This window comes from Indicator indicator, chromosome 29 (assembly GCF_027791375.1).
Source record: "Indicator indicator isolate 239-I01 chromosome 29, UM_Iind_1.1, whole genome shotgun sequence".
NCBI lineage: Eukaryota > Metazoa > Chordata > Aves > Piciformes > Indicatoridae > Indicator > Indicator indicator.
In genome coordinates this window covers 10,183,741-10,201,547 of record NC_072038.1, presented here as the reverse complement: position 1 = coordinate 10,201,547, position 17,807 = coordinate 10,183,741, and the positions used below count along the sequence as shown (strand labels likewise).

The 17,807-nt window shown below is 40.0% G+C and overlaps 1 protein-coding gene across 1 annotated transcript in view; it reads left to right on the top strand.

Moving 5' to 3' along the window:
* Nucleotides 1-252: 252 nt before the first annotated feature.
* CEP112 (centrosomal protein 112) overlaps nt 253-17,807 on the top strand; it is a 161,741-nt gene continuing 144,186 nt past the window's right edge. Inside the window, exons 1-5 of the mRNA XM_054393864.1 lie at nt 253-352; nt 2,027-2,217; nt 3,104-3,270; nt 7,770-7,866; nt 10,385-10,459. Coding sequence (XP_054249839.1) covers nt 253-352; nt 2,027-2,217; nt 3,104-3,270; nt 7,770-7,866; nt 10,385-10,459 — 630 coding nt within the window. The remainder of the gene's footprint in view (nt 353-2,026; nt 2,218-3,103; nt 3,271-7,769; nt 7,867-10,384; nt 10,460-17,807) is intronic.

The window sequence follows — 17,807 nt, the reverse complement described above, 5'->3', positions numbered from 1 at the left end:
AGCCCTTCTAAACAGTCCTTCCCAACCTTCCTGTGGGTCCCTTCTCTGGACCCGCTCCAGATCTTTCTTGTGTTGGGTGTCCCAGACTTGGACACAGTACTCCAAGTGAGGTCTCACCAAAGCAGAGCAAAGTGGCAGAATCTGCTGGCCATGCTTCTGATACAGCCCAAGATGTGATTTGCCTTCTGAGCCAATGTGATCTTTTCTGTTTCAATGTGAATAATTTTGCAGGTTCCTTTGTGTTCTTCCAAGATGAATGGTGAAGAGGAAGCATGGGAAAAACTAGATACTGAATTTGATCACTATGTTGTGGATATGAAGCCTCATGTTCTAAAACTGCAGCATAGGTCAGGTAAATATGGCAAAATGTGCATACAGAGAAACACTGATAGCAAAATTCTAGCTTACTGTTAATTGCTGTGCAAACTTGTTTCACTTTCTTTTACCAGATGCTTAATGTCTGATGTTACAAGGCAGTGTTGTGAGCTGTACAACCTCTAGAGTTAAATTTTCTAGGTACCTGTTGCTATTTGATCTTATCTGCCTTATCTCGGTGGTGTAAATGTGCTGTTGCATAAATACATTGACATCTATTTTAATAAAATGGAAGTTAAAAGACACCTCAAAGACATTGTTTTTGAGATGGCACTTAGAAAACAGCAAATATTTTTTAGAGGTAAAAGGTTTTCAAATTTGGGGCTTAGGAATGTGTAATAATATCAATCACGTTTTTGTAAATCTAATGATTAGAGCAAATTGGTTATTATTAAAGGTACAAACCCTAAAAATGGAGACCTGGCTTTGTAGTTGTTTAATCAAATGTTTAATTTCATCATCTAGTAGTAAGATTTGGGTAAATGGGGATTTTTTTAAATGAATGAAGATTGGTTGTATATTTAAAATATTAAGACTTGTGCAAGCTGGAGGTTGTGGTTAATGACAGCTCTTGCAGGGAGTTCAGAATTCCTGGTGACTCCTGTGTTTTGTGCTTGTTAGAGACTGATTTCAAACATGCTGTTTTTAGAAGTCCTGTAAGCTTCTGGTAACCATCAGTTTATAGCAAATAGTTCTGGATGGTGTAAATTTGAACTACTGTTAAATGATAGAATCGTAGACTTGTTTCTGTTGGAAGGGACCTTTAAGATCACTGGGTCCAACCTTCAACCTAACACCACCACAGCCATTAAACCATGTCCTGAAGTGCCATGTCCACAAGTTTCTTGAACACTTCTGGGGATGGTGACACCACCACCTCCCTGGGCAGCCTGTTCCAATTCCTGACCACTCTTGCAGCAAAGAAAGTTTTCCTAATATTCAGCCTAACCCTCCCCTGGCACAATTTCAGGCCATTTACACTCATTCTATCACCTCCTTTCAGGGAGTTGTAGAGAGCAATGAGGTCTCCCCTCAGCCTCCTCCAGACTGAACAACCCCAGTTCCCTCAGCTGCATCTCACCAGCCCTGTTCTCCAGACCTGTTACCTGCTTTCTTGCCCTTATCTGGACATGCTCCAGAAACTCAATGTCTTTCCTGTAGTGAGGGGCCCAAGACTTGTTTGGAATCTGGTATTTAACTTTTTTTTTCCCCTTTTTTCATTCGTTCCAGTCATTTGGTTTGTTGGTTTTTTGTTTTGTTTTGGTAGTTTTTTCTTTAAACCTTGGATAGAAGGGAAATATCTGCAAATGATATTTCCCTTCAAACCAAAGGAAGCTGGATTTAGATTAGACATTAGAGGAAATTTTTCCCCTTAAAGGTGGTGAGACACTGGAACAGGTTGCCCAGAGAAGCTGTGGGGGCTCCAAGCATGGAAGTATTAAAGACCAGGTTGGATGGGGCCTTGAGCAACCTGGTCTAGTGGAAGGTGTCCCTGCTCATAGCAGTGGGGCTGGAACTGGATGATCTTGAAGGTCTCTTCCAACCCAAACCATTCAATGATTCTATGAAAACCAGTAATGACTTGTTTCTTCCCCCATGTGTTTGATGTGCTCTGAAACCATCTAGTGATGATGTATATCTATCCTTTTAGAAAGACAAAGATGTGCACTGTGGATTAAAAAACTATGTGAACCCTCAGGAGCAGGCACAGGAACAGTGGGAAGGAAGAATCGGAATCTCTATGCCAAACTTCTGCTCCACATGCTGAAGCAAGGTCTGCTGGAAGGGCCTTTTACACGTAAACCAGACCCAGGAATACTGAAAACTTTACCCTCATACATGGTGGGTGTAACTCTTTTCATGAGACAAACTTGCTCTGAATATCCTGAAAATTTGAAGTCTTTGATTTGGCAAAATGTGGGCAACAATTTGGAATTAATTGAGTGGAATCACATGTGGTATATCCAGGCATTTATGTATCTTGTCATTGGTGTTGGAAAAACCTTTCTATGTGCAAAAACCTTTTAGGAGGGCTGTTTCCTCTTTGAAATACAGGTTCTAAGAAGGCTTTATAAAAATCTCTGTTCAGAAGGAACAGAAAGATAATTTTTGTCTAACTCTAAAAAGATGTAAAAAAAAACCCTCAAACTTGAGGCTATATTTTTGCCTTAATTAGCAGAAAGAAAAGAAAAGAATGAAAAGAAAAAAATGTGCTTAAATGAGGTGACCTGTGTAGTCTGAGGTGACTTATAGTAGTCTCTCTAAGAAAGAAAAGATGCCAGTGTCATGGGGTTCCCACAGATATTGTTAAGCTTGCGGTTTGCTTTCTGAAGACCTGAAGCACAGAATGTCAGGGGTTGAAAGGGACCTAGAAAAATGGTGTCCAATCCCCCTGCCAGAGCAGGATCACCTAGAGTAGGTCACATAGGAAATACTGAATGTGTCAATCATTGGCATCAGCTGTAGTGAGGTAACAGCCCTAATTTATGCTAAGATTCCCCATTTTGAAAGAAGTACAAAAAAACCATTTACACCAAGACATTCACACCATTGCCTCCTGTATTCATTCCATGGATCGGGAGAGTAAAATTTGCACACCTCCCTGACTTCACTGGGAAAAGAGGGTTTTATACTGTAGCTATTCCTGCCAAAACCAACATTAGCAGTGTGAAGAATATATTTGTGTAACTATATTCTGGTGTTGACTTTGCATTTATTTTAATTGCAGTCAATTTATTTTGATGAGCCAAGTTCAACAAGAGTTCGGAGTAGTAGCCCAGACTGCTTACCTGACTGGGTAATGGGAGAACTGGGGAACAGTGAATCTAAGTTTGAGGAATCATGGAAGGCATCTTCTCAAGAGGGGTCATCAGTTGCAACAGTGCTCACATATGGGTGAGATTTCTCTTATTTGCTTCATTCAGTGTTTGATTGATGTTTAACAGATGTTTGATTTGATAAGCTCTGTTGTTTCAATTTGTGTGCATGAGTTTATTAAACTGTTATGGATTCATCTTCAATGTGGTGTTTGTGTTTTAATGACAGAAACTCTGGGTTTCTAACTTAATGATGATTTTTATGATTCTGTATTATTGCATCCTTCTGTTATGTCTGCTTCTCTGGCTGCTGTGTTCTTCCATGTCCCATAGCTCTATCTTCTTTCCCCTCCTCTCGTTCTCCCTCCTTTTTCAGTTACACTTAGCATGGAAAATCAATAGATCAAACTGATCATCTGAGAAATTGTTCTCCTGTGTGGGGAGGATGGTTTGTAATGACTCCATTCTTACCTGAACAATCCCTTTCTGAGTCTGGTTTAAAATGTTTTGATTTCTGTCATGCTGTCTACTACAAATACACAAGCTTTGTTGCAGCGTAGCACCCCCTATGCCTAGGTCCTGCATATTTGTTACTAGGATAACTTACAATTATCAGCTGTGTGGCAGAATCTTGGCTCTCTGTAGCTGCAGCTTGTTATGGCAGTCCATCTGACAGTCTTTTTGTAGGTTGCAGGAGCCACTGAGCTTAAGCTTCATCCTTAGTTCCAATCAGGTGAGTTCAGAGCTATTTACAGAGCAGGTAAAAGGATGAAATGCATCAGGTTATTAAGGCTTAGATATATATCCCTGCAGGTGTGCCAGGCTGGCCAGGTGGATACAATGGAAAGTCACAGGCATTTTTTCTGTCCCCTTTCTGGGACTCAAGTAAATTTTAGTTTAATCTGTGTTTTGTTCTTAAGTGTTTACTACTTTCTACTTTTTTCTTATGCAGTGCAACTTCGTGCTGATTATCAAGATCTGTGTTCTTTTTCTATGTGGCTGTATGGCAGTTATGGAAGCTTTTCGGTACGAGGGTGTTGGGACTCTGGATTAGCTTGCCCAGGGAGGTTGTGGATACCTGTTCCCTGTGGGTGTTCAAGGCCAGGTTGGATGAGGCCTGAAGCAGCTGAAGTTGAGAGGTGACCCTGCCCATGGTGGGGAGGTTGGAGTAGATTATCTCTAAGGTCCCTTCCAACCTAAGCCATTTTGTGATTTTTGTATATCACAGTGTCCTGCATTTTTTAACTGTTCACCTCTTATTTGGATAGATGACATTACCACAAAGACATTGAGGTGCTGGAGTGGGTCCTGAGAAGGGCCACAAAGTTGGTGAAGGGTCTGGAGCACAAGTCCTGTGAGGAGTGAAGCTTTATTTTATCTACTTTTCCTTTCTTTGACATGTGGGGCTGTAGCAATACCTGCAGTGGTGATAACAGATGGTTCCCAAGGCTCTGGTGAGTTCTGTGGAGACCTTCTGCTATTACTACATGCCAGGAGAAGCAAGTTAGTGGTTTAAAGAAATCTGGCAGTGAAACTTAGCTGCGTAGGCATGGCTGTGCTGGTGTGTACACAGGGCTGTGTCTGAGGAAATCTGGTGTTGGCAGTTAGAAGTGTTGATTACTCTGGAGTTTACATAAATTAATCTTTGTAGCAATGAGAAACGAATGTGTGAGTTATGCAGGATCAAACACTGAAAGTAAAAGTTTCAGCTGTTAGGTTTTGCAGAAAGAGCTTCTTTGATAGCTCTTTAAGTGTGTCTGCATTAAGGTGTTAGCTATATTTAATGTACAGATCTTGTCTTTCTTTGTACTTAGAGTTTTGAATGAACTGAAGATGTCAATGGAGCATTTCCAGGCCCTGCAGTGGGTAGAGAGTGCCAGCAGATGGCGATCTTGTCACGTTGCACTTGCGTGTAAGGAGCCCTGTGCCCGTAGCCGGGGGAGGGATGCAGCTGGGGACAGATTTTGCATTCCAACCACAACTCAGGTTCTTACAGATAGACTACAACATTTTCTCAGGGCAAAATAGATAAGTGAGAAATGTTTGAGTAAGGTTTTGATGTTTGTTTATCTCAAGTTTCCCTCCTTGAAAAGAAGCAAACAAACGGAGAAGGTCTTTTCGTAGTTATTTTTATCTTGCAATACATATCCTTCTGTGTATGAAGATTTTGGCTTTTCTATAAGAAGTTGTTTATCTGGCTAAATAAAAAATAGATAGACAAGCCTGACTTGCAGACTGGGCTGTAAATGAATAAGAGCAAGCCAGCTGGTCCTTGAAAGGTGCATCTTCATTTTGAAACATGAAAAGAATTAGTTTGAGGAATGTGTAGTTTGGTGTGAACAGAAACCTGGTCTGTCTGACCCCACATTCTACTGTATGTTTATAGATTATGCCTGAAAAACATTGGTAAAGGTTAGTGTGTGACTGTGCTGTACCAGGGGGAACCAGTGAGTTTCCCTTACTTTGTTCCTAGTAGGAAATTATTTACTGATCTCCTTTATTAGTAGCAAATTTCTTCCTTCTCCTGTGCTAGCTCACTGTTTTGGCTGAAGCAGGAGGTCACAGGGCTGGTGTCAACACTCTGCCCATTCTCCACTCACCTGCCATGGGAGGAAAACAGAAATTATCTTGTGATTTCTGGAACCTGACTCATATTGGCAGAAGGCTAGAAGAGGGAGTAAATGAGAAGTATGAACTTGATATGAGCAAAAGTGTGGTCCATCCTTAATGATCTTTTCAGATTGTGTTCACAGAATCAAGTAAAGCAACTTTCTCTTCAGAATAACAAATAAAGAACTAAGCATGTGTCTAGAATTGGAATGCTGGAGACACTCATTGTATTATATTTCTTTTGATCTTTTTTACCTCTCAGACCTTGCTTATCTAAACTATTTACTGCTTTCTAATTGTTATTTTGCATCCCTCCAAGCCATTGGTATTTATTGGTGCTGGAAGGGAAGGTATTCTCCCAGTTGTTCTGTGTCACTGTTCCCTGCTCTTGGGATGAAAGCTGGGGCAGTGTGAAAAGTTTTGTCAGTGTTTGTCTTCCTAGAAGTGAGTGGTTTACGTTGTACATCCAACAGTTGTCTTTCTGTTCACAAACACTTAATTTCTCTCAGTGTCTTTTTGGCATCCCTTACTGTCTAATTTGCTGCTGGATGGAAAGAATGAAAAGTATTTTTAATGGTCTGGCTGGATTGCAACACACAATAGTTAGTCACAAGAAGGTGAGTGGACCAACAGGAGATTTTGATTACTTTAATAGGTGTGGATTTGACACTGGAGGATATGCTGAAGGCTGTTTCACTGCTAGGTTGGATCTTTTGCTGTAACAACCTACCTAATAAACTCTTAGAATATTTTTTTTTTATCCAGGCTATTCTTTTCTTTCCCTGCTTTATAATTGAGGAAGGTCAGTTGACCAGGTGTGTCAGTGAAGGTTGTCTTCAGTGAAGGTTGTCTTGAGAGGAAGTGTTCTCAAGTTGTGCCAGGGGAGGTTTAGGCTGGGGCACTGGGAACAATTTCTTCACTGAAAGAGTGGTTGAACCCTGGAACAGGCTGCCCAGGGAAGTGGTGGAGTCACCATCTCTGGAAGTGTTCAAAGCTGTGTAGATGTGGTGCTGAGGGACGTGGTTTGGTGGTGACCTGGCAGTGCTGGGTCAATGGTTGAACTTGATGATCTTGGAGATTTATTCCAACCTTACTGATTCTATGATTCTGTTCTATGATTCACCTATCTGCTAGTCTTAATCTCCTTTTGTTCAAGTATTTTGTATGACAAAAGCTTCTCCAGAAAATCCCTGTCTGCTTTTTTCTCTACTGGACAGAGTAAACGTTCACCCTGTACTTGTATCCTGTCCTGTGGGCCTTTCTTTACCATCCCCCCACATACACCCCTTACTACATAAACCCCAGCTGAAATGAAGTGCAACCATTACAGTCCTTCTGACTTGTTTCTTTGACACATTGCCTTCCACCCTGGACTTTCATGTCACTGCTTTTCTGCTGAGCTGTGCATGTAGTTCTCTACCTTCTCTCAGGTTTGTACGTTACATGATGATATACCTTGCTCTGGCTTTTGATCTTTAGTGCTCTCCCCTATGGTGAGGCCAACCATCATTTTAATTCACTTTTCTTCTCTGACCTGCTGGACTTTGTCCCATGCTGGCTCATATGCTTAGCAATTTTGTTTCAGACATGTTCTCCTCGATCAGCTTCTCAGTTAGCTTGGATTTACCCTAAAATCTGGGGAGATGTTGGGTGATGCAGTAAGAGATGCAAAGAACACCTTGAAATACACTGTGATGTACACACTATTTTTTATGGGTCTGTTGATGTGGGGTTTTTTGAGTGGTTTTGGTTTTATTTGTTGGAATTCTTAAGGCTTTTGTTTTTCTTGAACCTGCCTTTAATAACAATTTTTCCTTTTTTTTAAATTCTACTGTTTTTGATCTTTACACCTTGACAATTATTTTCTCTAGTATATTTAAAAGGATTTTATTATCAGATTAACATCCTTTGTCTGCCACAAGTTGCTGAAAATGAATTCTTCTTTCTGCTTACTCCTTTGGTTAACAGGGAAAGATTCAAGTACACTGAAAAGCCAGCACTAAGATCACATTCTATGAGTCCTCCTCACCAGACAGATGAAGATAACCTAGCCACACCACTCTCTGTAAGATGCTTCTCCTTTGTGTCATAAATCTTGCTCTAATTTCAATAAATTGTTTTGGTACATCATCATAAAGCTGTTACTTTTAACTGCTTGAGTCATGATCCCTGTGTACAAGAGCAGACATTGGGGAAGGAGTGATAGGAAGGATTAAAGCTCATCAAAATCTGCCCTCAGCAAGTGCAGGGGAAAAGAATTTCTTGCAGGATGCTCTCAATTCATCCTCATGGTTGACCTCTGTTTAATGCAGGGTTTAATGCCTGCTGCATTGTTTTCCCTGGGCTTGGCAAAGTGACTGCATTGACATCATCTTGTATTTTGCAACAGTAGATTAAAGAAAGCTGCAGGGATGTCTTTGGCTCTGCTTAATGATGGTTGACCTCTAAAAGAGTGAATTTTGGACAGTTTGTTTAAATCAGACTTTCCACAACTAGCATTATGGCTGATGGAAAAAACACTAAACAGACTTCACAGAAAACCCTTTTAGTCCAAAATATTTAATGATACATAGATTTGCAAGGATTTCAACTTAAAATTACTTCTGACAAATGAGTTCTCAACAAATAAGCCTTTTCCCTTTGTCAGTAGCCTTGTAGTGTCCAGTCTTTGTTACTGGAGAGGTTTGTCTCGTGTGGTTCCTTCAGCACAGCCAGAGCATCTATCACAGCTCTCATTCCTCCATGGAACACTGAATTTGCTGGATGTCCATTGTAGGTCTGCCCACACTTTTGGCTGTGTCAGAGGAACAGATGAGAAAGATTGCATCTGGAAGTGGGTTGTTGACATGCATAGGCTGTTCTCACCCTTCTTTCCTGGGCACATTCCTGAACTTAGGAGGACACGAAGTACAAGTGGGATAAACTGGAAGCTGGAGTCTGAGGTCTGTCTTTCTAAGGAAAGCTATGTCCTGCTCTGCGTTTGGAAGAGAGGACCAGCAAGGGGATGGTTTGTCATGGCAGGCTACACATGGTCTAGGGGCATAAATTGAATGTTTCTGCCCTAGGCTCTGGTTGGTATGAATGTACTTATGTGTGTGTTTGTCTATATGCAAATGTAATTAAAAACAGAACAAAAGAATAATTAAAAATAAAAATAAAAGCAGATGCTGGGCTTACCAAATTTCTTCTCATTGGTTTCCTGTTGGCTTTACTTGACTTAAAGAAGTATTTCTTATGGAACAGTTACTGTAAAGAAAATAATTTCCTTCAGTTGAAACCTGGATTTTGGGCTTTAAAGATTTATGTTGTTGCTGTTGTTGTTTGTTTGGTTTTTGTCTGGTTCATTGGTTTGGTTGGGGTTGGTTGGGGTTTTTTTGGTACCTGGCTCTGCCGCAGGCTTCCAGATCAGTGTTAGTTTGCACTTCATTGTTCCTTAGCTCCATACACTGGATTCTACTGTGATTATAGCTTTAAAAAGGCCTTTAAGTGAAATAATCTTCTCTTGCTTTGCCAAACAGTATGATGAATGTTTGGCTGGCTGGAACAAATAGTATCTTGTGCTGTGGTCAGTGATGTTCTGGCATAATTCAGGTCCAGGTAGAGGAACAGGGAGTCTTTTAAGAAACATTAAGAACTGCCTCAACCAAGTGTTCATGAACTGAATTCAAAGCTCCCTTCTCTGCATGGTCATAATGAACAAGCAGATTTAACAGAGAGGTACCTGCATGCCCCTACACAAACCTCTTGCTAACAAAACTTAGACTGACTCACACTTCAATGTTCTGTAGCATTATGTCTCAATTAAAGAGCATTTTCTGTTCAGCTCCCCTCCCTGATACACTAAGTGCAATCAGTAGTTTCTCTTATCCTACAGAAAAAGCCTTCTGAAAGATGCTGCCTTGAGCAACAATGATTGCAGCCCTCACTGAGTGTTGGAAATGCTTTCATAGAATCATAGAATGGTTTGGGTTGGAAGGGACCTCCAAAGGTCATCTAGTCCAACCCCCCTGCAGTAAACAGGGACATCCTCCACTAGAGCAGGTTGCTTAGAGCCTTGTTGAGCCTGGCCTTGAATATCTCCAGGGTTGGGGCTTCACCTGCCTCCCTGGGCAACCTATTGCAGTGTTCCACCACTGTCATGCCAAAGAATTTGTTCCTAACATCCGATCTAGATCTATCCTTCTCTAATTTCAAGCCATTGCCCCTTGTCCTACCAACACAGGCCTTTGCAGTCCCTCTGCAATTTTCTTGTAGCCCCTTTCAGGTACTGGAAGGTTGCTATTAGGTCTCCCTGGAGCCTTCTCTTCTCCAGGCTGAAAAACCCCAGCTGCCTGAGCCTGTTTGGAAGTCAGTAAATGAAGAACAACATTAAAATGAGGAGACAAGCTGGTTTGTCCTCTGAATTCCTTTCTTAGCACAGTACCCTCCTGGAAACAGAGCTGGTTAGATTAGAGCTGTCAGAGGTATCATGACTCTGTTGGGAAGTGCAATAGGCATGGCCAAGTCAGTGAGAAGCTTATTTGTTTTCAGACCATGTATCTGCCAGCTCCTCTAATATTTTGTTTGACTTTCTTATGTTCCAGGACCATCATCATAAAAAACTCACCTCTTTGGATGACAGTGACTTTGAAGCACGCCTCAATAGCTGGAATCTTGGGGTAAAGCAGAGTATATTTGTTTATTTCTTGACTTGATATGAAAGGTCTTTAGTAGCCTGCATTGACAAAACTTCATGTAGGACTCAGTCATTTAGAAATGAATTGGTAAAACTTGGAAAGGCTCATTACAAATATGTGTCATCTTGAGGAGAAAATGTGAGAAATACCTCATTTTTAAGCAATAATCATATTTTATTTAATATAGTTATTGATAAATCAAACAAAATAATAAAAATACCTGCTGGTCAAAACCAAGTGTCTTACTCTAGCAGAAACTCAGACTGCTTCTTGATAGCTCAATAATGCTGTTATGAATTTAGGCTTGTGTAGAAGAGTTGAAAGAAGAGATTGTCTTTCTGTATTGTATTTTTTTTTAAGGAACACAGAATTTCCAAGCCACTAGTAAAGCTCAGTATTTCAATTTTTTTCTTGCCAGAGTTTGCTTCCTTTTAGAAGTGCCAAAAATGTTAATCTGGGTGCATCCTATTGTTCCTTGGAGCTTCTTGTCTTTTACAGAGTAATACAAGAACAATTTCTGGCACTTGCAGACTTAGTTGAATGTATTTTTCAGAAGCTGTAGTTTTGTGAAGTGAGGAGAGCGGAGCTCCAGAAAGCTTTTCAGTAGTAGTCAACTGCAGTTTGTGAAAGCACTGTGCAGGTGTCTGAAACAAATATGCAAGCAGTCACTTGCAGATTTTGGATGTTTGGGCTGCATAAATACCTGGATTTTGTGAACAAGCAGTTGTAATACCTGGAGCATTTAAAGCTGCTTCAAGGGGGAAACTTGCTCATGGCCATTTTACAAATTGTTCCAATTGGTGCTGACAAAGAATCTCTTTATATCCAGCATTTTTATATCAGTGTTGATCTCCCTGCTTGCTTATCTCTTTATTTGTTTTGTATTTCTTTTTTCTAATTGAAATTCCAGTTTGCAGTTGTGTTGTGTTGATAATGGATGGTTATTGAGCTATGATGATCCTCCACTGATATGGGAGCTCTCTTGGATAACAACTTGGCTACCATGACACATAAATCAGTTTTTCAAGTCTCCTCTCCAGGGATGATAATTAAACAAGTCACTAGTGAGAGACTTTGATTGCCTGATAAGACTTGTTGGGAGTTACCTGACGAGGAGGATTTGAGGTTGTAAAAGTGAGGTCTGTAAGTGGTTGCTGTTGAACAGTGATTCCTTGCTATGGATCACTGCTTGCACAGGGTTCTTAAAGGGTCAGGAAGTTTCAAGTAGAGTTTCAGACTTAAAGAAGACTATGTAGTTATTGAACATTAAAAAAAAAACACAACACACCAAACCCAAGCTTATTAAATGATGGCAGCACTTCAGAAGCTGTAAGCTTTAAGATGTGAGTGCTGTTGGTAAGCATTTCCACTGCCATAGGAGCACTGAGCTATCTTTTAATTGCTAACCACATTTGCAGACCATTTGAGAAAGTTAATTTACAAGTGATCCCACCTCAGATACAGAAGACCCTTGACCCAACAGAGTACTTCAGTAGTGGGGGAAAGTTAGGCAAGGAAATACAGAATGGCTTTCACTTTGAACTGCCTCATGTCAAGAGCAGTTGTTTTTAGAAAGCATTTCAGAGTTTCCTTGGGTTTTTTTTTCTTTAGTTTCAGTCATGTGTCAAGGAGTGAATGGTGCCTCAAGGTTTCTAGTCAGGCAAAGAATGTGTCCTTCTGTACATTTTTCTTGCAGCAATGGGCACAGAGCTGATCCTGGGAATTTTGGACGTGTCCTTATGTGAGGATTTTTCTCAGTAAAAAGTCCTTGAAATTTTAGGAAGCTGCTCTTATATCAAGCAAGTATTTACAGAGTCAATCATCTGGCTGCCCAGAGAGGTTGTGGAGTCTCCATCTCTGGAGACATTCAAAATCTACCTGGACATGTTCCTGTGTGATGTACTCTAGGTGATCCTGCTCTGTCAAGGGTGTTGGACTGGGTGATCTTTTGAGGTCCCTTACAACCCGTTAACATTCTGTGATTCTGTGATCTGCAAATGTCTAAGTGTCTAATAATCTAGAAATGAGTGAAGCTTAGGATCTTCCAATTGTGAGTTGCTGCTAAGCCTTCACTTTCTCATGCTCCAGCACCTCAATCAATATCTTCATTGTAGTGAGGGCCCCAAGTTTGTTTGTTTTAGTTTAAAATATTGTGAAAAGTTTCAGGAAATAATTTGATGATTCTCTACTAAGCAGAGAGGTCAAAGCTGTAATATGGAGGCTTCAAGATATTTTTTATTAGTGGTAATTTCAGTATCAGTATTTTCTAGGTGAGAAGTTAACTCATTGCACTACTTGAATATTGTTGCTTCTCATGAGTAATGAAAGCACTTTTCCATTTGCCTTGCAGCATTCCTGGTTATCTTTATCAAACATTTTATTGTACAAGTTCTTTAGATTGTAGCCATGCATGGGTAAATGTGGTTTTTTGTTTCCATTTTTTTTAATAAAAGTTGTTTTGCTTGTGATAAATTTGCCTTTCACACATGGAATTGAAGCTAATTTTAAATAGATCATAAAAATCTGGGGATTTTAGCCCTTACTGGCTCTTATCTAAACTGATGTAGAGGACTAGCCTTTTATTAAATGTTTGTGCCCTGCAGTTACATTTGCAGTGTTGGGAAAAAAAAAAAGAAATCCTTTTGTATTGCTGTTTGAAAGGACAGATTTCAGAGGCAGGAGTTTAGACAAATGCAAGTAATCTTTGGTCATGTTCCTACTTTGAACTTTCTTTGGCATTCTTTAGCTATTTTAGGACATCATAAAAATCCTCAGCTATCTTATTTTATTAACAGCTGTCAATAAACCTCTACATGTTGTTGCAAATTTAGTTCAGGACATCCTCACCTCCCCTTTAGTTGTCTCATAAATTAAGTAAATATTATGGAATTTATGTAGTGTCAGGAGAGAAGCTTCCTGGATAATGCAATTAAATTTGCTTTTTTTTTAATATTATCTTTTTTTTTCCTCTTGTTGTCTTTTAAGCTTTTTAGATTGTAGACAAACAGAATTTTTGGGATAGACAATTGAAGTTATATGAAGGAACAACAATTGATTAAACTCCTGCATATTCTTATCTGACCTGCCTATGTATTTTATTTTCCTGATGCTTCTGATACAGTTTTGTTTGTCACTGAATTGCAGCCAGTTTTAGGTGTGACAAAGCAACTCTTTTAAACATCCCAGGAAATTCAGCACTTGATTTTAGGTAGAAAGCACACAAAGGGATTGCACCCTGGGGAAAGAGCAAAGGGGTTTTTAATCAGGGACAAGATGATTTTTCATCGCTGGAATTCAGCCAGGAGAAGAATTTAACTCTTTAGCTTTTACCAGAGTTGATGTGGGATTTTCAGTACAAAGAACCTGGATGTTTGGGTCTTGCCCAGAAGAATTTATCATGGGAAATGTTACTGCCTCATAAAGGTTGAAGAGGAGTTGGACCAAAGCAATCCGGCGGTCAGTGGCTTGTGTGGCATTCTCCCTTCTGGGAGGAGTTGCACATACTGCAGGGTTAAAGTGGCTGCAAGCAGGGAGAATTCTTGGGTGGCTGCAGCAACAGTGTAGTTATGCCTGGTTTGTGTACTTGGCTCACATCTGCCTGTGTCTTTCCAGTCTAGTTAAGCTCAACCATTTCTGCACAAACCATTTGATTATCTTTTGTTTGGTTTCTTAGTCTGTCTGCTTACTATAAACATACCTACTGTATATGTTGTGGCCTTGGAGGGCAGCAGCACTGTAAAAACTTTCCCACAGTGAACTCCAAGTGGTGTTGTGACTTCAAAAAATAAATCCAGCTTCCATGCTGACAAACAATCTTCATGTGCTTTAATGTCCTTCCACTAAGACTGCAGAAGCAGCATTAAAGTGAACTTCCCTACAAATTATGATGTTAGATAAGAATGTCCTTACTCAAATTTCCTGAAGCTACTCAGCAGTTATTTCTGTAGGGAACATGCTGGCTGGCTGGGTTTGTTAGATTAAAGTAAGAACTTAGGGCAAGGTTCAGTTTAGTTGTTTACCATTTGAAAATCTTAAGTGTTCTTAACTCTTTCATGTGTGGGTTTTTTGTTTTCCATCCCTGTTTTGAAAACAATCACATTTGGGCTTTGAAGAAGCTTAAGGGGGAATGTGCAACAAGCCTGCTGCTCCAAGTGTGGTTTCTTGTCCTGAATCTTAATATATACAACATACCTTCTGACTCTGGTTCTGAACTGTAATAAGCTACATTCATGCATTGTTGAAGATAAGTCTACCTCGGTAAACATCTTCCAAAGAATGGAATGGGAATTTGGAAGGGGCAGGATGGAAGCAGACCATGAACGTTGTCATTGTTGTGGTATTTACTGGGTCAAAAGAGCAGAAGCCTTGGTGTGAATGTCTGGACTATCACAGATACAAAGCCTGCATGTTATTTTCAGCCTGAGGGATAAAATATCGTTCATGTCCTTAGGATGAGTCTTGTGGAAGTACCTTGAGTGCTCAAAATTGCCTTTTTTTTTTTTTTTTTTTTTGCACTCTTCCTGCTTTTAGGGGAAGGCATTTCAGCTCAGTTTACTTTTTATCAATTCATTGCTTGTATTGGTAGCTTTAAAATGGAGTACTTCAAAAACGTTTAGTTTTGACCACTTTAGATGTTGTTAAAATAAATAGAGATTGAAAATACTAAAGTTAAAAATTATGGCTAACTTGCCTCAAATTCAGCTTTGGAACCTCTGTTTTTATGCAGATTTCTGCCAAATTCTTTTCAATGTGGGAGAATAAAATGGATTATTTCTGTAAAGTAATGGGGGTCCTCTGATCACAGATTGTTAGGGGCTGGAAGGGACTTCCAAAGATCATCCAGTCCAACCCCTCTGCCAGAGCAGGATCACCTAGAGCAGGTTACACAGGAATGCATCCAGGCTGGTTTTGAATGCCTTCAGAGGAGGAGACTCCACAACCTCTCTGGGCAGCCTGCTCCAGGGCTCTGTGACCCTCACAGTGAAAAAGTTTTCCTTTCTGTTCCCGTGGCCTCTCCTCTGCTCCAGCTTGCCCCCGCTGCCCCTTGTGCTATCATTGGGCATCACTTTGCAGAGCCTGGCTCCATCCTCCTGACACTGCCCTGCACATCTTTATCAACATGAATGAGGTCACCTCTCAGGCTCCTCTGCTCCAAGCTGAAGAGCCCCAGCTCCCTCAGACTGTCCTCAGCAGGGAAATGTTCCACTGCCTTCAGTATCTTTGTGGCTCTGCCCTGGACTCTCTCATGCAGTTTCCTGAGGTCCTTCTTGGCCTGAGGAGCCCAGAGCTGGACATGATATTCCAGATGCAGCGTCAGGACAGGGTAGAGGGGGAGGAGAACCTCCTTTGACCTACCTGTCACACCCCAGGATGCCATTGGCCTTCCAGGCCACAAGGGCACATTGCTGGCTTATGGTCATCTTCTAATGGAGATCTGATCATCCAAAGCTTTCCCTACTCTGCTTTATGAGCATTCAAGTCTGTGACCTTGCCAGTTCTCACAAACTGAATCAAGAGTTTGTCGTCTGTTCAGCTGCCTAAACAGAACAGGAGAATCCAGAATCTTTTCTACAAAGGAATTTGAAACTGCCATTTTTGTTAAGAAGTGGTCTTTACAAATTAGAGTTCAATTGCAGTTCAAATAAAGATGTCTTTCATGATGACATTTATTTGGTTCATCCTCTTACAAAAAGCATGTGATTTACTGTTCTTCTCATGGCAGCCCTTCAATTTCATGCATATGTATTTTGGTTTGTCTTTGACCTTTTGCTTATTATTTTTAAATTTGCATGTTTCTCATAAATACAAGCTGCCTTTTTTTCCCCTTCTTTTTTGGGGGCATTCTTTATTGTGATATTCCCTCTTTTAATGTGGTATAATTTGGAGAACAAGAAGTTTTGCAGAAGACCAGCATGAAAAGGATGAATGTTGAGACATTAAATGTTTACAGATCGGTTTTAAGTGGATATAATCCACAACAAGTAACAAAGTGGGAACATTTAACTTCAAAGCACATATGGCTGCTGTTACAAAATCAAAAAATGCAAGACTTGGGCCATACAAAGTATTAGAGACACATTTTCCTTTTTCCTCATAAACAAGGAGGATGTACCTTAGTTCTTCAGATTGGTTTTGAAACGAAGGCTGCAGAGAGCTGAATTTCATGGTCAGATAAAGCATGGGAATTAATTGTAAATATTTAGAATAAATTTTAGCTCTGAAAAAGGCAAAAGTAAAGGTTGTTTGTATTCAGTTTGCACAGAAAATAATTAAGCCTTTGGAATTTGGTTCTGCAGCCTTATTAGCCTGCTCAAAATTCCACCAGGTATTGGTGAAGACTTTTGATGTTATCTGCTGCTTGGCTTTTCTGATCCTTGAGCTCTTGGCAAGCTGCCTTCACTCCTGGGGGTCTGTACAGGTGATGAGGAGGCAGGTGGTATGGATGGGGAAGTTGGTGAAATGAACTAGAGGGAAGAGTTTGATGCTAGTCAGATTGGGGAATTTTAGTTAGAAAACAGTTTTGCAGGTACAAATGGGCAGGATAAAAGAAATATTAATATTGTTTTTGTCTGGTTTAGACTTCTGTGCTTGTTATTTCTGTCCCTTGATTAATTTTCTTTCCTACAGTTATCTGTGGTTAATGCCCCATGATGATCTCACTCTTGTATTCTTCTCCTCACCAATCTCCTATGTCCATAATTATTAATTTTATTTTATAGTTTTTGCAATAGGTTCAAAACTTCATTTTAGTCACAACTATCTACCCTTGTTTTGTTGTGTGTGTGTGTTTAAATAAGACACCCAAAAATCCTGGAAATAAAACCAACCTGGGATGCTTTCCATGAATTAAAGTTTAGTGTATTTTAATAAACTCAGTGACAGTAAAGAGAAATAGGTTACTTGGGAAATTATTTGGTTTCTGATACTTTGAGTTACGGTATTAAAATATTAGATAATTGAATGGATGTGTTTTAAACATGTGAATGTCTTCAACTACTTCTGGGTGAAATATGACAACTCCTCAACAGCATACAGAAACCCTACAGAACCTTTCAGGACAGGAAATGAATAATACTGTATCAAATTGAAATTTCAGAGGGATTAAGCCTCTTTTTCACTGACAAATTCAACACACAAATTTATTTAATAGTGGTGGAGAAAGTGCAAGCATTTGATATATATTTGCCATGCCCCATAGATCAATTTAATCTTTAAAAAAAAAACCCAAACCTGAAAGAAAAACAGATGAGCTGTTGTAAGATGGGGATTGGAATCACATTGCTGTTCCAAAGCTCACTGCCACATTTTACAAGATGATAGCCTTGAAAGC